Source organism: Peromyscus leucopus, chromosome 5, assembly GCF_004664715.2.
Source record: "Peromyscus leucopus breed LL Stock chromosome 5, UCI_PerLeu_2.1, whole genome shotgun sequence".
Classification (NCBI taxonomy): domain Eukaryota; kingdom Metazoa; phylum Chordata; class Mammalia; order Rodentia; family Cricetidae; genus Peromyscus; species Peromyscus leucopus.
Genome location: NC_051067.1, coordinates 23,885,488 through 23,904,202, shown reverse-complemented (window position 1 = coordinate 23,904,202; position 18,715 = coordinate 23,885,488). Strand labels below are relative to the sequence as shown.

The 18,715-nt window shown below is 39.7% G+C and overlaps 1 protein-coding gene across 1 annotated transcript in view; it reads right to left on the bottom strand.

Moving 5' to 3' along the window:
- Ofcc1 (orofacial cleft 1 candidate 1) overlaps positions 1–18,715 on the bottom strand; it is a 292,427-nt gene that overhangs the window by 199,163 nt on the left and 74,549 nt on the right. The window contains exons 8-10 of the mRNA XM_028855629.2: positions 10,772–10,849; positions 6,153–6,272; positions 4,027–4,257 (exon numbers count right to left, since the gene is read on the bottom strand). Coding sequence (XP_028711462.2) covers positions 4,027–4,257; positions 6,153–6,272; positions 10,772–10,849 — 429 coding nt within the window. The remainder of the gene's footprint in view (positions 1–4,026; positions 4,258–6,152; positions 6,273–10,771; positions 10,850–18,715) is intronic.

Below are 18,715 nucleotides of genomic sequence, written 5' to 3'. Positions count from 1 at the left end.
ATTGTTCATGTGATATAAGGGACCTGAGACACATACTTTTCCCTTAACTCATCTTATTTGATGACCTCTGCCTCACAATACAGCAGGAGCCATGTTAATATGGAGAATCATTTGGGACAACAACAAAAGACTGCATAAGGAATTTGTACCATGGAGGCCTGGAGCAGTACACCATTGGCTTAGGCACACATCTGTTGCCTCCCTTAGAAGCCCTCTCCTACACCCATAAGCAGGATCAGTTGCACTTCACCTTCAAGTCTTGACCTCCTGGCTCAGCCTGATGCCAAAATGTGTACCACCTGTGATGCTGTAACATTCTGTTCTCACTAGAGGTCCATTAGTAAGACAATCTTGTAGGTATGTGATGTAGACACTTCCTCCTCAGACTCAGTGTGTCTCCTGTATTTAGGCCTTATTCTTTCATTTAAATAATGCCTTCTGTGGTCTTTGACTTTTTTCACAGATAGATGGTCATCTCTCTCTCTCTCCAGTTAGTGCAAGTATGGTGCCTTGTGCTGTGCCTTCAGCTGCCTTAGGGAAGCTAATCCCTTCTACTCATGAAGAAAAGAAATAGGCCTCTTTGACTTGTATCTTAAATGGAATAAAATAGATGTCTCAAATGTCTCAATATTAATTACAAACCCAAGGCATGGTTTTATGTTTCTGAATGTGTTGTTGTTATTATTAGAAGACTATGTGGCTACTGCCAAGAGTATAGCTCAGTTGGGAGCGTGCTTAGGTGGCATTCAAACCCTAGTATTACACAAACCAGGCGTTGAGGAAGATGCCTGGAATCCCAGTCCTCAGGGTGGAGACAGGAGGATCAAGGTCATCACCCTCTCCTGTATAATGAGTTGAGGCCAGCATGACATACATGAGACACTCTTTCAAAACTAAATACATAAATAAAGAAAATGGCATTATCGTATATTGCTTGAACCCCCCTGTTTAACTGTCAGTCTCCTGCAAATCACAGCGGTCAGAGCAGGAGCAGAGCTGGACGCTTAACGAGAAACCATGACTGCGCTGCTAGCTTGAGTCTGACAGAGCAAATGGGACTTCGAGCAGCAGCCTTTCAACTCTGGGAAGCAGAGAGGCTCTGGTGACTTCCCTCTCCTGCCAAATTCTGCTTGTTTTGGGTGTTTTCTTGTGTTTATTCTTTGTCATGAGTGTTATGCTCTTCTTAAATACACTGAATGTGAAGTGGCCTAGTGGTTTTTGTTTATTTGTTTTATTTTGCTTTTGGTTTGTTTTTTGTTTTTGTTTTTGTTTTTGTTTTTGTTTTTGTTTTGGGAGATTAAGGATCCTAGGGATGGGTATTAAAGGACGAACACAATTCATTGTTATTTATCAGCCTGCTAGAGCATGTTTTCCCAGGCTATGGCAGAAGGTGATTATGTTTCGTTTGTTTCTGACAAGCAGAAAGTTTGGGCAGCTCTTTTAACTATCCCAAGATGCTTCCTTCTCTGATTGGCAGGAAAGGGTATGCTTTCCTTGTCACAGGACTCCCCACCCTGTCCCTACAGACTCAGTGCATCTTTGACCCTGTGGATGACCTTTGCAACCCCACTCTTTTAATTTGCAGTGTGTTTCCTTCCAGACCTGCATGATGCAACTCTTCCCAGTGGCACTTTGCCCAGAGCCTCTGCTCTGCATGAGTCAGCACTCCAGCACGGTAAGGAAATACCCGAGGCAGTTAATGTATGCAGAGGAAAGAGTGCTTTGGCTTATAATTTGGGAGGTTCTAGTCCAGCGTCAGTGATATCCATTGCTCTCAGCCTCTAACAAGGGTGAAAATGTGGGGCATGGCTAGAATGACCCATCCCATGATCCAGGAAGCAAGAATAGAGGATGAGACTGGCATCCACAGTCCCCTTCAAAGGTAGACACCCAGTGAACTAAGGGCTCATCCACTGGGGCCCGCCTCTGATGGGTCCATCAGCTCAACGTCTTAATAGTTTCACTCTGTGAATCCAGCCTTTCAAACTCCAAAGGGCACCGCTCTATGCATGGCACCATTACAATCACTCAAGCTCATGTGGGCTAGCCTGCACAAAGCCAAGAAGAATAGACGAGGCTCCTGCACGCAGAGTTCACATTTTTACCACAGACTTGAGAGAGAGTGGACATCTAAACAAATGACAGGAATAAAAACAAATGACAGCATGCCTCAGTGTAAAGCATTTAAGATGGCTTGAAAGTTAAAGAAATAATACAGTATTGCTATTTAGACCCCTTCAAATTATTAACTCAATTCTTAGCTGCTCTCACCTTTTTGAAAAATTTCTCTAATAGAGAGACTGAAGAGTCAAACTTGGGACCTGAACTATGCCTGATGCCTGCTTGTACCTGTCCTCAAATTCTGCTACTGGCAATTGGTGGCTTCACCAGGAGAAAGTCATCTCCATAACCAGCTCAGAATAAAACCCCGCACATATACCCCATGCTTCTTAACAAGGTCATTGGAACCATTTAATGAAGAAAAACTGTTAAACTACATTGTTCTTAACCAAAGGTTAATTTGAAAGTTATCTAATATATATGGATTTATCATATTAATCAAAAGAAAAGTCCAGTGGGTAAAATTTTATGAGCTCTATCAAAGAGATAGTGTGATTACAACAATAACAAAGGGATATTGTCGGATTCCTGCTCTGCACTGGCAAGGCATCTCTCCGCACACACCTTGTGTAGGACAGCATCATTGTACCCATCTTCTAAGTGGTCCATAGTAGGGGCTTGGTGGTGCCCTCCATTAAATCTTGTCAGTCAAGGTCCCCTTTCCATTAAACAATTCTCTCAAATGAATTCTTATGTCCCTGTTTCAAAGCACCTTCTGCTGTCCTGGCTGTTACCTCAGTCTCTACTCTAACATGTCTAAAGCTGAGCATACCCATTGAGTGCCCATCTTCCAAATGAACCGTGCTTGTTTGCTGGTTTTGTTTGTTGTTTTTATTTTAACCCAATCTACTTCTAAATCACAGAGTGGTCATTTGGTACTTGACACTTTTTGTCTAATGGTATGGTTTTGATTGATGCTGGGTTTTTTTTTCCATCTTCACAATTTGCTATGGAGGTGTTTCATAGTTACTGAAAAAAAAGTCAGGGGTAGTTATCCCAAAATTCTTACATAGCTATAATGTTAATGTAGTGAAAAGTTAAAAGTGAAACTATTTTCAGGTAGAGGATATTTCTCCTTGAACCTCATCCTGCAATACCAATGTCAGTTCTGATAATATTTATAATAATTTAATAGAATAAAAGGCAGTCCTTCTGTGAACAGTCACTGCCATGCTCCTAGTACAGAAGCATGATCTGGGCTTCTAAGACGAATCCACTCTCCTTTCTCTCTTCCCACTTTACCTACCCAGGAAGACAGCATCTGTCCAGTGCAGATGCTCCAGGGGAAGCTGAGGCTGCCTTCAGTGTTTCTATTGTACTCACTTCTTGCTGTCCTCCTTTTATCCAGGATCACTTCTAGACTCACCCACCATGTCTCTTCCAGCACTCTCCCCTCCAGAGTGCATTTGAACAGCAGTATGACCTATCACTTACTATCTGTACAGTTCCTCCAACTCTTGGCTGCCTACGTTACACATGCATGTACCACACACCATGTGTGTGCCAGAGTTATCTGCTTAGAAACCCTGAAAACAGGAAGATCAATAATCCCTACAACATTCTTGACAAATAAAGGACACAAGACTAAATATATCTTTACCTATGACAGGAGTTGAAATGGATGGATGGATGGATGAATGGATGGGTGATAGATGATAGATAGATTGGTAGATAGATAGATAGATAGATAGATAGATAGATAGATTGACTGATAGAAGGTGCTTATTAGATACTTGTTAAGCAAGTAAATGTGATCATGGAAGAGTGTGTGAATAAGATCCTTTGGGTTGATTAGAGCAGGTTAATTCTCTATAACTACATGGACAGAAAGGGAAGGTAGACAGACAGTGACAGCAGACTCTAATTAAACACAAAGTAATATGTGTTCACAAAAGATCAGCTTACCATGGAAAGGCTTTCATGGAAATACAGCCCCACATCATAAAAGTTGCCACCATGATGAACTGGACGTGTTCTCGTCTTCAGCTGCTCAGTCTGACACCATTGTGAGACAGGGCTCCCCAGCTGATTGAGCAGAGACACTCTGAGAAGGTAGGAGCCTTGGGGAACCTTGTCCTTGAGGCCCCTGATACATCTGATCTGTATTTGTAGGCAAGGCACCCGAGACTGCTTACCCTACATAAAAGGCACAATTCTTGAGTTACACAGGAACTGGGTAAAACCAAGCAATTAGCAACAATGGGCTTTTCAGAAGGCAAATAAGGGAGACAATTATTTTTACTCAACCTGTAATTGTCAGGTATTAACAATGATAACAAACAAGGCCCCACAATGTATAATTAAGAGGTCAAAAAGCAAACTCCCCGATGATGGGAAGGAAAGTTTAGCTAGTGTTTAAGCATGGTATGTTAATAAGCTGTGACATCAGAAACCATTCATCTATTATAATAAGATGGAATTAGCAGGAATCCAACACTTGTGAAAACCACGCAGCATGCCCGCTAAGATATTAGGGAATGGGAAACCCTAGCAGCAAGCTTCACTCACGGCCTGAGAATGGCAACAATCTTAAGCAATACTAATCACAGGTAATAATGCCACATTGATAAGTGAATGGCAAAGCATGTCAGACTCACACCTCACCTGATCCATCATACTCTCAATATGTCAGTTTGGCCCACAGGCTTCCAATGAAAGGCCCTCCCACAACAAGAAAGGGGAAAAAAATCAAGGCTGAGTCTTAGCCCATGAAGTGTAACCGAGACAGTGCTGAACCTTTTAGGGGAACATTTGAATTTCATTGCTAGTTCACGGTTTACTGAAGCAGGCCATTTCCATGTTCCATAATTGCCAAAAAGTTTATACAAATTCATGATTTTAACGAACTATTATTTCAGATTAGGTAAACACTAAAACAGGATTGTTGAGAATTAAGATGACATTAAGTTTAATTTCTAGACTCACAAGTTTCTGAACAATTCAACCTTGAAGAATTCACTGGGACTTTGTGCTTCAATCACAAATAATATCATTTTTTAAGAGCGTGATACTGTCCCATCCAGGGTGGTGGTACTGCTGGATTAATCTATAGTTAACAGGAGAGACTTCTTAATCCTGCCTAGAATTTATTGAGATAATGTATATTTCCATACATGGTATGCTTCTAGAATTGTGTAAACAAGAAAAGTTGTTCAATTTCTTTTGTTTTCCCATTCAAATCATACTTAAAAACTAATCAGAATAACAATTATTTTTGGTTTAATTAGAAAATCTTAATTAACAACAAAGACTTAACCTTAATATTTTGGTTTCCAAAAATATTTTAAAAATTAACACCATCTGAATAAATAAGACAATCTTTTTAGACCTCAAGGCAGGATTACCGATGCAGGCAGACGGAGTTATTAAACACATTCTAAATTAAACGCCTCTATGAATTTTATACTGAAATATATTGTGATAGTTTTGCATGCCAAATGTGACATTTTGTGTTTTAGATTCATCTTCTGTAGTAATTTTGGAAATGTCATACAAACAAAGATTTTGTCATTTTCCGATGGAATTACCCTGCATGGTCGCCTAGCCATCTCTGTGCCGGCTCTTGTGGTTGTTTCAAGTTAGCAAGCCATAAAGAATCTTTATCTCTCCGAAACACAGCAATTTGGAAGATAATCGAATGGTGACCAGGGGGCAGAAATGCCAGGCTGAGGAATTATACCACAATCTCTCTTGCATTTACAACCTCTGTCAAGCACATGTCAGGCAGAGTAGGAGAAGGGGAATGCAGATTCGTCAAATCTCAAGCCTGTGTCATTCACATGGTGGCAGGTCCCATGTACAGCTGAGACTGAGTCTGGTCATATTGGTACCCTGTGATGAAGAATACTACATATGTTTCCATGGACAGCTTTTGGCCTGTGGTTTAGCATGGAATTAGTATCATAAACATTTAGTAAGACCTGCTTTCTCTGAAGAACCCCTTAGAAGGAAAAGATCAGGTAAGGATAGTCACACAATGGATGCCATCATCTAATATTTTGCATCAGGAGAAGCCAGTCGAGAGTGCTCACCTTGTAGCAAGCACCTTCTGCTCTTTGGGATTCTTTAGTTGCTTCTGGAAATGAGCACTGCTCCATGAGACTGCCCTTTGTGTAAGGATTCCCATCTGCAGTGCACAGCTGACTTGGAGCAGCAGGTAGGAGAAGGAATTAAAAAGAAAGAAAAGATGTTGAAAAGAGACATGAAGAAAAGCTTTGCCTCTAGATTCATAATACAGTCTGATGTTCTCCTTAAGTATTTTCTTGGATTAAATAAGAATTTTAAATGCCACACTGCAGGTGTTGCACTTGGTTCAAGCAATGTCTTTGAAGTACAGTCCCATAAAATATATGACATGCTATATAAGCTACTGAGCTCCCAGCAATTAAAGTGTCAGTTGTTTCAGAAATAACCAAGAAGTCAAATGCAGTTGTCTTCCCTTATCTGAAGGAAATCAGCTCGGGGACTCCCTGTGAATGCCAGAATCCAAAGAGGTTCATGTCCCTTATATAATAATGCCATAGTTAAAATATATGCACATATACCATATTTTTTCAATATTTGTTTTGTTTTAATTGTACACATACATACACATGCATATGCATGCCTGTGACTGCAGACTCTCTTGGAGATCAGAAGATGGCATCAGATTCCCTGGAGCTAGAGTTACAGGTAACTGAGTCACACCGTGTAGGTGCTGGAAAGCAAACTCTGGTACTGTGCAAGCCCTCTCAAGCCTGTGAATGACTTTCCAACCCTACTTCTTACCATATACTTAAATAATCTCTAGATCACTGGTTCTTAATCTTCCTAATGCTGCAACCCTTTAATATATTTCCTCATGTTGTAGCGACCCCCAACCATAAAATTATTTTCAACTGCTTCTTCGTAACTATAATTTTGCTACTGTTATGAATCGTAATGTAAATATCTGTATTTTCTGATGGTCTCAGGTGACTCCTTTGAAAGGGCCATTTTGACCCCAGGGAGTCATGACCTACAGGCTGAGAACCACTGCTCTAGAAAGATTATTAATAAGAGATTTAGTGAATGTAAACTTATAAATAGCTGCTATACTACATTGTCTCTATAGTATACCAATAAGAGTGAACAGACATACTCAATATGGCTGAAGCCATCATAGATCTAACCACATTTTCCATCTATTAGCACTTGATTGCATAGATGCAGAAACCACAAATGTGGAGGGCCATCTGTGTTTGATAAGATTTCTTGTCATTTAATTTTTTGCTACCCATTCTTCTTTGATCCAACAAATTGTTTATGAAACCTTGAGAAAAGCATTCATTGAAAATAGATGCTTACTGATATGACAAAAACATTTTCTGTCTTTAACACAAGGGTCAGAGATCAATTTCTAATTCTCTCCTTAAAATGCTCTCTGGGTACTTGCCCTCTTATTAATAGCATACTCAATTTATTCAAGATTGTTCTTCATTGTTGACTTTTTTGTTTGTTTGCTTCTCAAGTCCTGACATCATCTGCCTGCCTTCCCAAATGCATTTGAATTAAGAAGGAACTTATCTCCCACTTCTCCTGACTTAAGCTTAATTCCATCAGCAGGGCCATCTGTGACAATGACTGTACCCCCACCAGAGGAATAGCCTTTTGGGGTCTCACTGCTGATTCAGTCTCTGTGATACAAATTATCTCCCTTAATGTGGTTAGAGCTACATTGACACAGGGGTTCATTAGGACACCCATTTGCTGGCAATCCAATTTCAAATTAAATACACTTTGTTGTAAATTTTATTACTTTTAAACTACTGTATCTATTGTCTTTAATGGCCCTATTATACAGTTATGAAGGTAAACAGATTTCATTAGTAAACATCAAACATCCCATGTTAACCACAGTGAAATGGCTTCCCTCAGTTTCTTTCTTTGTTTCTTTGGTAAGAATTGCAAGGCATTCAGAAATATCCCCAAATATTAATCTGAATAATTACATACTATATTCACTATTATCATCTGAGAGAAAGAAACAAGCAAAATAAATAAATAGAAGAAAATATGGTCCCTGGTAATAAGCCCACTTCCTCCCACCCCTACCCCAGTGAACAGTTTTCTAAAAGTATTTCCTGAAAGTTAAAAAGGAAGAAGCAGGTACCCAGAGACATTGTTGACTTAAGCTCCTGTAAAGCAATTGTGGTCAAGGTCAGAAGCCAGGAGCAGGCATGAGATCCTGTCTGCCTTGAGTCCTGCGGTGATTTAAATAAAAATGGCCCCCATAGGCTCATAGGGAGTGGCACTCCTGGGTGGTGTGGCCTTATTGGAGGAAGTATGTCACTGGGGATGGGCTTTGGTTTTCAGAAGCCCAAGCCAGGCCCAATGGCACTCTCTCTTCCTGCTGCCTCTAGATCTGTATATAGAACTCTCAGATCCTTCTCTAACACCATGTCTGCCTGTGTACTGCCATGCTTCCCACCATGATGATAACAGACTAAGTCTCTGAAATGGTAAACCAGCCCCAATCAAAATAAAACCCTAAGACAAGTCCTGAGGTAGACCATCATTCCTGTCTTACCCTCTGATGGGGCATTATTAACTTTATGATGGAAATAGCAGCCATCCTCTGTATACCTGGGAGGGCAGGTTCTAAGACACTCCCTCCCAGATGCTGAGACCCAGAGATGCTCAAGAGATTTATTTACAATTCTGTGCTATTTGCATAAAGCCTACATATATAAGATCCCTTATAGGTGAAGTTATTTCTACCTGACTTACAATACTGAATATAATGCATTTTTTTTATTCAAATAGCTTTGTGCTGTGTTGTTTAGAGACATGACAAGGGGAGACAAACAGCTGTATGTCTTCATTATATTTATTGGGTTTATTTATTTTTTAACCAATACTTCCTTTTTATTATTAGTTATTTCATTTTAAATTTTGTATGTGTGTGTGTGTGTGTGTGTGTGTGTGTGTGTGTGTGTGTGTGTAGATATGGGTATGTATATGTGAATGCAGAATCCCTAGAGCCCAGAAGAGGGTATAAGATCACCTAAATCTTGAGTCACAGGTGATTTTGAACCACCCAATGTGTTTAATGGGGACCAAACCTAAGCCTTCTCTGCAAGAGCAGTATTTGCTCTTTACCACTGAGCCATCTTTTCAGCTCCTACAAATAATTTCTATCTAAGGCTGGTTGAGTCTATAAATATGTTCACATTGCAGTTACAAAATTCTGGTTGTGTATGTGCTTAGCTGTGTATTATCAAAACTTTCCTACCCACCTACAGACTATATATAACCTCTGCAAAATACATGCTTCTACTCTTCATAACTAGACAGTTAAATTATTAATTTTAATACAAAGTGAAATTGACACTGTACATATTGTTTTCTAACTTCTATTCTCTACTTTGTACACTATATGCGTATTTTTGCTACAACTAGATTTTTAGGCATCTCTGGTGTTTAATTCTGTCTACCACAATTTTTTTAAATTGTCCCTTATTGTTGGCTATTTATGTTAGTTCCTATTTTTGTTGTTAGCCTGGAATTAGCTATCTCCCATGTAAAGTCTTATAGACTTCCCTGGCAATTTCCATAGTACAAAGTCCTATCATTAGAAACACTGGGCGCATAAAGGATGCTATTCCATTCTCCACTGGTCTTTAGTTGAGCATAGAAATGACACCTTAGTAATATATAATCCTAACTGCGCAGCCAGTGTCTCAGACACTACGTCATCTTCGCAGGGGACAGGCCCCACCCTGGGGGTTACCCTATTTGCACTGCAGATGGAACACACAATAAGGGAGGTCATAGTAAAGAATGCACAGCAGTCTTCTCTGCATCACCACTATTGACCTTTTTAACCAGGTAACTCTTCGTTGTGGAGGCTGCTCAATGCACTGCCGGGCTATTTAGTGGAATCCTGTCCTCTGCCCACTGAATACTCCTAGACAACCTAGCTAATGCCAGTTTCCATAATCAACATGTTACTAGATGTTGCCAAATGTTCCCTGGGGATGACATTGATCCTTGCTGAGAACCACTAATGTTCTCAGTATGATGCAGCATTGAGTGTTCAGCATGCTCAGAGAAACTCTTTCAGACATTCTCTATTTTTTTACCTCAGTCAACCCCCAGGATACCCAACAGGGTGTTATAATTCTTGCCTCACTGACAGGCAACTGATGCTGAAGTATGCTGACAGCCTTGTGAAAAGACACACAGGCAGGCAAATGCTATGAGACTATCCCAGCTGAATGCTGACTCCTACCACACGCTTGCTCTGGCTACAGTGTGGTGAAGTGACTGCTGTGCCCACATCTTGGAGGTTCCTATACTGACCCAAGAATCTGAATATTTTCTGAGAGATCAGTCACACATGGCTCTCAGCTACACCAGCAAGGCTAGAATACCTACCCTCCAACATCTTGGAGATGAAGAATACTGATCTATCCCAGGATGATATGAGGACATAGTTCCCCAGATCCTGACCCTCTAGTTGAATCAACCTAGAGATACCTATCACCTGCAATCCATCCCTACTTAATTCATAGGAACATACACAAACACACACACACACACACACACACACACACACACACACACACACACATACACACACACACATGTGCACACTACAGGGTACGAACTCTAGACATTAGGGAACATACTTTTCAAATGGTTCTCCCTTCTTCAAACATGACATGGGAATATTCTGGCTGAGTCCTTTTCTTTCAAATTTTGAGTCCTGTGTGGAAGAAGAGAGAAATAAAAAGCAAAGTTCATAAAAAATCTATTTAGCACACACTTGAAGTATCTATGGAGTAGCTGGACTTTCTCTAAGAACAGAATATGCCAATCCTCCAAAGTTATGATTCTCTAAAACAAATAAGAACAATGAATTTTTCCTAGGGTAGCCACATTTTCATAAAACCTGATTTTCCTCGCTCACATAATTACTGCCCAGGAAGATATAGGGAGTAATAGACCGCATAACCAGAAGACAAAGAGCTGATGGATACTAACAGAGATCCCCTTGTCCATTTCCACTCCTTACTAACCAAGCTCCAACCCCAACCCCATCATCCTCACAATCCCCCACTCCTTTTTTCTCTCTCCTTCTCACACCTTGCATTTTCTCTGCACATAGTGTCCACATGGTTTTACAACATATACATGGACACATGACTAAAGTTGTAGAACACTAGAGACATAACGGTACTTGACTCATGTGCTTCATCATCCAACCCAGCCTGTTTGGGAAGCTGAAGGGAAACAATTACATGAGACCAATAAGCCTCACTTGAGCCTGTGTCCATACAGAAGGCCTATTAATATCTGTGCAGATACAATAATAGTAACTCACGTGGGTGTACTCTATGAGGAGGACGGAGAGCTGGACACAGGTGTGAGTTGTTGGCTGGGACCACAGGTTCATGCACCTGTGAGATCCAGATGTTGCATGCTCTTTCATGAAGTCTCAACATCTGGAAACAATTGCCCATGGGTCTGCACCTATCCCGCTAAACTTCTGGTTCCATGCTTTGAATTTTCCTTCTTTTAGTTTCTTTAATCCACTGGTTTATTATGACTCTCAATACATATTAATTACATGTGTTATTGAGTATCTGCCTGATATTTCCATTTTTTTTTTTCATGAAAGTAGTATATCTTCACTTAGTTTCTCATCCTGCTTCCTGCTGGTGAGTCTAAGGAGCCTGAGATATCCTCATCTGATGGTCCTTTTGGTCTTTTCAGTTGATAGCAGAGGCTCCTTGGCTTTGTGAGTCTTCGGTGGGTTTTACTGACAATGTATTCCTTTGGCAGAGGTGAAAAGAAACATCTAGTGTCTAAGAGGGAAGACCTTCTGAACCTTGGATTTCTATGACAGGAGGTGTGATGTGCTCAACTCTCTAGAAATCTAGTAAGGTTTGATTGAGAGGACATGGACAGCCCTTCAACCTTCCAGTGTGTCTTTGCTCTCCACAAACAGTACTCCAGGGCTTTGTTCTGATTCTTCTGTGGTCCTGAGCCACAGTCTTCATTGATTTCTGTTTTGCTTGCTGTCTGAGAGGCTGAGAGTGTCACAACCTTCAAGGCTTAACTTGTTTTGTTTGACTACCTCTAGTTTATCTCTGTCTCATCAATTTTTCTACCAGAAGCAACAAGAATCTACCAAGCAGCGCAAACCAGCCTCTGGTTTAGAACCTCACTGTTACTACTGCCTGTTTACTAGTTACATTTTCCATTTTCCTCAGAACTGTAGGCAGCTGGCTGCCAGTCTCTCTGACACACCCTCAGAAGGATTTTATTTTCTCCGATTTACAGTGAAATTGTGTTCAGCTCCCCACACAGGAAGGCTTCACCCCACTTGGGGAAGACCACTAGGCTTCTTGTCACATTCTTCTTGAAGTAATTCAGCCCTTCACTCATGTTTTCCTAAAAGATCACTGTGCATCTCCAGGGGGATAGAGGACTTGGGTTTTGTGATAATGGTTTCCCAGTGTTAGAGCCAAGATCCAATTAGAGTCATTGCCCACAGTCCAAGCATAGTGAAGTCTAAGACCCCAGGATTGCCTGAGATCAGAGACTGCAGGGACTCATATACATAGCTTTTTACCTATGCTCCTGCTTCACTGGAGATAAGCTAAAGATGGTATAAGTCCAATGATATGTATGCATGCAAAGATCATCTCAGAACCCTTTATCTCATACAATTACTAAAAATGTTAATCAGAAGGATCCACAAACATTCATTAAAAAGGATAAGAAATTCAGAAGTCTATAAATTGTTAGTAAAGAGAAGAGATTTTACCAGAATCTTACATAAATCTTACATAAGCTGACATATATATATATATATATATATATATATATATATATATATAATCATATGTACATTAAAATTCCATATATCTCACTTGGTAAAGTCTCAGTAACAAAATTAAATTATTAAATATTAAAATGGCCTTGGAATTCACTGTCAAATCTTCAATGTCTTCAAATAATATAAATATTTACATGAGTTATGTCACCAATTTTACATAAAATATTTTCTATGGTCATAAAGCATTTTGTTTTTTCTAAAGAATTATACATATTTAAGTATATACTTACCACTAAGGTTGACATAGTAAACCTTTATATATCAATCATGCATACATATTATTCTTTCATATGCCAAATTTATGTATGTGTGGTATAATTAATAACTCTATTCTGGTTATTGAAATAAATGCCATTGAATTAAATTTAAAGTTAAAGTTTTAAGTAATAAGAAATAACAAAGTATTCCTTATTTTTTTTACTTTTTTTGAGATTATAATATAATTACATTTTTTCCACTTCCCTTTCCTCCTTCCACAACTTCTCATATACTCTTCCTTGCTTGCTTTCAAAGTCATAGCCTCTTTTTCATTAATTTCTGTTACATACACACTGCTACCTGTATGTATGTTTGCAGGGCTGATATTGGTATTAGATAAGCAATTTGTGTGCTCTTTCTGGATAAGACTATTCCTCCCATTCCTTAGTTGCCTGTACTTTTTTGTGTAGGATTGAAGCCTCCTGGGCTTTGCCTACCCACATGAGCATGTCTATCAATTTCATCCTTGTTCCACTATGTTTAGGCAGGCATGTTGGAGAGACTTTATGAGTGTAGCTTCTGACATTCTGAGGAGACATAATCTCATAGTAAATTATCTGTTCCTCTGGCTCTTACAATCTTTCAAGAGAATGATGGATAAAAGAAAAATGTGGTACATTTACACAGTGGAGTATTACTCAGCTGTTAAAAAATGACAACATGAAATTTGCAGGCAAATGGATGGAATTAGAAAAATCATCCTAATTGATGTAATCCAGACCCACAAAGATAATATGGTATGTATTTACTTTCATGTGAATAGTAGATATAGAGAAAGGGACTAGGTGGGAAAGATGTGGATCTCCCTAGAAGGAGGAAGCAGAATAGGTTTTATGGGTAGACTGGGGACTGGGCAGGGGTCGAATGGGAGGATCAAGTGAGGAAGGAAGGGGAGACAGACTCAAAGAAAGGAATGTGGGGAGAGACAACTAGAATTAAGGGGCATCTGAGGGTTAGTATGGAAACCTAGTGCAGAGAAACTTCCTAAAATATATGAAGATGATCTTAATGAAGTCTCCAAATAATGGGGGAGATGGAGTTCCAAATGACCAGCTCTTGTCACCAAATGAAACTTGTAATACCAGGACTAGGTTATATCCAATTGAGTTGTTGGCAAAAAGGATCTCACGGAAATTCACAATCAACCCAAACTATTGTCAAGACAATAGGTTGCTCTCCACAAATTGACAGCAAGACCCCATTGCTGAACACATTATACAACTCACTGAATATGGAGATGTTGAGCTGGTGCCTACATAGAGTCTTCACCCCTACATTTCATTGTCTTTGGTTCAATATACTCTGCATGGTATCAAAAGAGAAATGTATACACCAAGTCAGCCACACGACTTTTATCTACAATGATGTACTATCTGCAAAATATGCTAGGGTAATGGTGGTACAAATATTGTGGGAGTAACCAACCAATACATGATATCACTTCATGAGATGGAACCCACATCTGGTACTGCTTAGGTGACTAAGAACCAGAGACTAGATAGCTCAGAGACCTAGGGTTAAACCAAATAAATATTGGTCTTTAAAATACAGTGATAAAATGACTCCTAGCCAACTTGAGACCCAAGCACATCTCCAAGTGTTTTATCCACCCCACAATGTAAACATAGTCTACTAACGTGCAAAACCAGCCATGCACAGGTGATATCAAGATCTGCACCCAGCATTAGAAGTAGCTGGGATGCTGTAGACTATGGCTGCAGTGATCTCCAAGGGCCTGTGTGGCTAAACACAGTGAAATAAATATGGGGAGTAAATTTACTAGGCAACCTGATGTAAGCAGAGTCCAGAGATGCCCTTTTCAAGAGAACATCTTTCAAGTAAGTTTACCATCTCAAACCCTGAGCCTATGGGTTGAAGTCTGTATACTTCCTGAGAGCCCCTCATGGATCCTTCCTGTTACCCTTATGTAAAGTACTCAGCTCCTTTGTAATACTGATATTTTCTTCAGAAACCATGCTTTATTGGCTGGGGAGATAGATTGGTAGGTAGAGTACTTGCTAAGAAGGCATGATGACCCAACTTTGGATTCCTAGCACCTCCACTGTCTTAGTTAGGGTTTCTATTGCTGTGACAAAACACCATGATCAAAAATCAAATTGGGGGAGGAAAGGGTGTATTTGACCTACACTTCAGCACTGCTGTTCATCACTGAGGGGTGTTGAGATAGGAACTCAAACAAGGCAGGATCCAGGAAGCAGGAGATAATGCAGAGGCCATGGAGGGGAGCTGCTTACTGGCTTGCTTCCCCTAGGTTTCTCAGCCTGTTTTTATGGAATCCAGGACCATCAGCCCAGGGATGGCACCACCCACCATGGGCTAGGCCCCCTCACATTGATCACTAATTGAGAAAATGCCTTAAAGCTAGATCTCATGGAGGCATTTCCTCAGCTGAGGCTCCTTTTACTCTGATGACTCTATCTTGTGTCAAGTTGATATACAGAATTACGCAGTACATCCACAAAAAGCCAGACATAGTACTCTATGCCTGTAATCCCAGTGCTGGAGGCGCAGAGACAGAGGATCTCTGGGACTTGTTAGTCAGCTCTTATAGCAGAATCACTGGGCTCCAGGTTCAATGAGAAACCTTGTCTCAAAAAATAATGTGGAGAGTAACTGAGGAAAACACTCAAAGTCAAACTTTGGCCTCTATATGATACCCACACACACACATACCCACCCCATATACATAGGTACCCAAATACATCTCATACAAATAAGAAAGACAATGTAAAATTAGCAACAATGTTTTTATAGCCTAAATTTCATAACAATTTGTCAGACCAAGTTACAGAGGTCTTCTTCTGCTTTGCTTCTTGTTCCTAATTTGCAATATAAACTTGCTAGGAATAGGTAGAAAGAATGACATTATTATAAAGATGAACTGCCTTGCAAGTTCCTCATGCAAATTAATTAGCCCATCACTCAGCATCAACTTAGCATGAAGTCTCAGGGCAAGGACAAAATATAGATAAATTATTTTCTACAATTTAATGTAAATGACCTATATTCCCAAACAAGCCCCCATCTCCATTTGAAACCTAAAGACCACAGTCTTTACTATCAATCATACCAGAATTCCAGTCTTCTGAGTTATCACCAGAACTATTCATTAAGCTTAAATCATATCCATCTATAGCTTTTCTATCTTGCATCTCTAAATTTTTCAGATTTCTTGCACAAACTACTTATGAATTGTTTTCAGGAATACTCACAGCAACAATTCCACATTGGGTGCCAATTTTCTTGTCCAGTCAGACTTTTTGTCACTGTGGCAACACAGCATAAGCACCCTAAGGAGAAATATTTACTTTGGCATACAGTCTCAGGGGTTTCTATTGATGGCAGGAATAGTGTGTCAGCCCAGAGCAGCTCATTTCATAGCATGCAGGAAGCAGGGAGAGAGAATGCTTGCCATGGCTTTATCTGGCATTTTCCCCTTCCCTTTTGGATCCCAGCCTATGGGATGGTGCTACTCCTTTTAAAGGTGGGTCAGTCTTCTCTGGAAATGCCTTCACAGCCATGCCCAGTGATGTGTTTTACTTACCTCTGGGCATTTCTCAATCCAACCAATTTGAGAAGAAATATTAATTATTAGATATAGGATTTGTGCTATATAATTAAGAGCCCTGACAAAATAATTTAGATTGAACAATTAACCTTAGATAGTATCAATATTTTTTTAAATATGTGATAGAATGAAGAAACAAATGAAGCATACACACAATCCTCCATGGGGGATTTACATCACGACAGAAATTACCTGACACATAGTTTCTATGATCCTACTTCCTACTATTGATTTTTATTAGCCTTTACTTTACAAAAATAGCAAAAAAAAAGCATCAAAACTCCAAATTAATTAACTAAAATATATAAAGAAATGTTACACATAAGTTCATACCATGCAAGTTATCTTTAGTTTGCCTTTTCTTTCTTAGTTAGGGTTTTTATTGTTGTGAAGAGACACCATGACCCTGGCAACACTTATAAAGAAAAACATTTAATTGGGGTGGATTGCATTTCAGAGGCTTAGTGCATTATCAACATGGTGTGACATGGTGGCATGCAGGAAGATATGGTGATGGAGCTGAGAGTTCTTACATTTTGAGCCAAAGGCAACAGGAAGTGGTCTGTCTGACTGGGCATGACTTCAGCATATATGAGGCCTCAAAACCTGCCTCTACCATGACACACTTCCTCCAACAAGAACACACCTACTTCAACAAGGCCACACTTCCTAACAGTGCTACTCTCTTTGGGGGCCATTTTCTTTCAAACCATCACACATGCCATACTATCCTGCCCTTGGAGCTAATGAAGATCACATCCCAGAATGAAGAAAGGATATTTTCATCAGTCAGTTTTGCACAGTATAATATAAGCACAAAATACCTTGTGCTTATAAAGAAAGCTTTGGTTTAAATCACAGTTTTGGAGTTCTAAGGGCCAACATCTCTTCAGCTGTTGACAAAACTTCTATTAGCTGTATTTCAGGTCACGGAAGTGGGAAAGGGCAACATCCATATACAGAAATGTCCACAACAGTAGGGCAGATTGGCTTTCTAACAATCCACTCTTACAGTACTACCCTGTTCCCAAGAAAGTCATAACTCTAGTGGACAACCCTACATCCAACCCTAATCTGCCCCTGTGATGGTACCCTATGTTCTAATTGCCTCTTAACCAGTTTCATATCTCAGAGGCTTCACCATTACCCAGAATCTGGAGACCCAACATCCTTCACATGAACCTTTGGGATTTCAGTTAAACAACACCATAATTATAGCAGTGATCTATCAGTACATACAGGAATATGCAAGCAGATATAGATCAAGAAAATACATAATCATAATGTGATTCTCAGAAATGTATAATCAGATACAAAAATAATAACTTGAGGTGGCACAGAGAGGTGTGAAACCTAAGGATTGATGAGCACGTTATATAATAAGCTCATGAAACTGCACTCCTGACAGATTTCCCCGAATTTATTGAATCTTTAAGCTATTTTTAAATAACTGCTTTTATGGGACATACCTTAAAGCACAAAAGGAAAAAATATGTTTCTAATGTTAAACATAAAGTCACGCTTTCTGCCTTTCAACTAAATAATGTAACTACCAATGACCTAATGGCATCCAAACTGTTTCTCCACATATCCTGTCTTTTTTTTATAGAAACAGTATCAGGGAAAACAAAATGAAATATTCAAAGATGAATAATTGCTTCCAGGAGGAAGCAGTGGTCAAGTGTATCTATAAGATGTCTGCAGCACAGCTAATCCAGTCAGTATGTCAGGCCAGCTTGCTGGACAGAAGAACAGCTGCAGTATATGCTTCTGATTGGGTACCACTAGACAAACATGTGGTAAAGGATATTTAAGGGTAAATTGGGGAAGTTGGAGCACAAACTGAATACTGCATAAAATGACTATGAATTTTATTAACT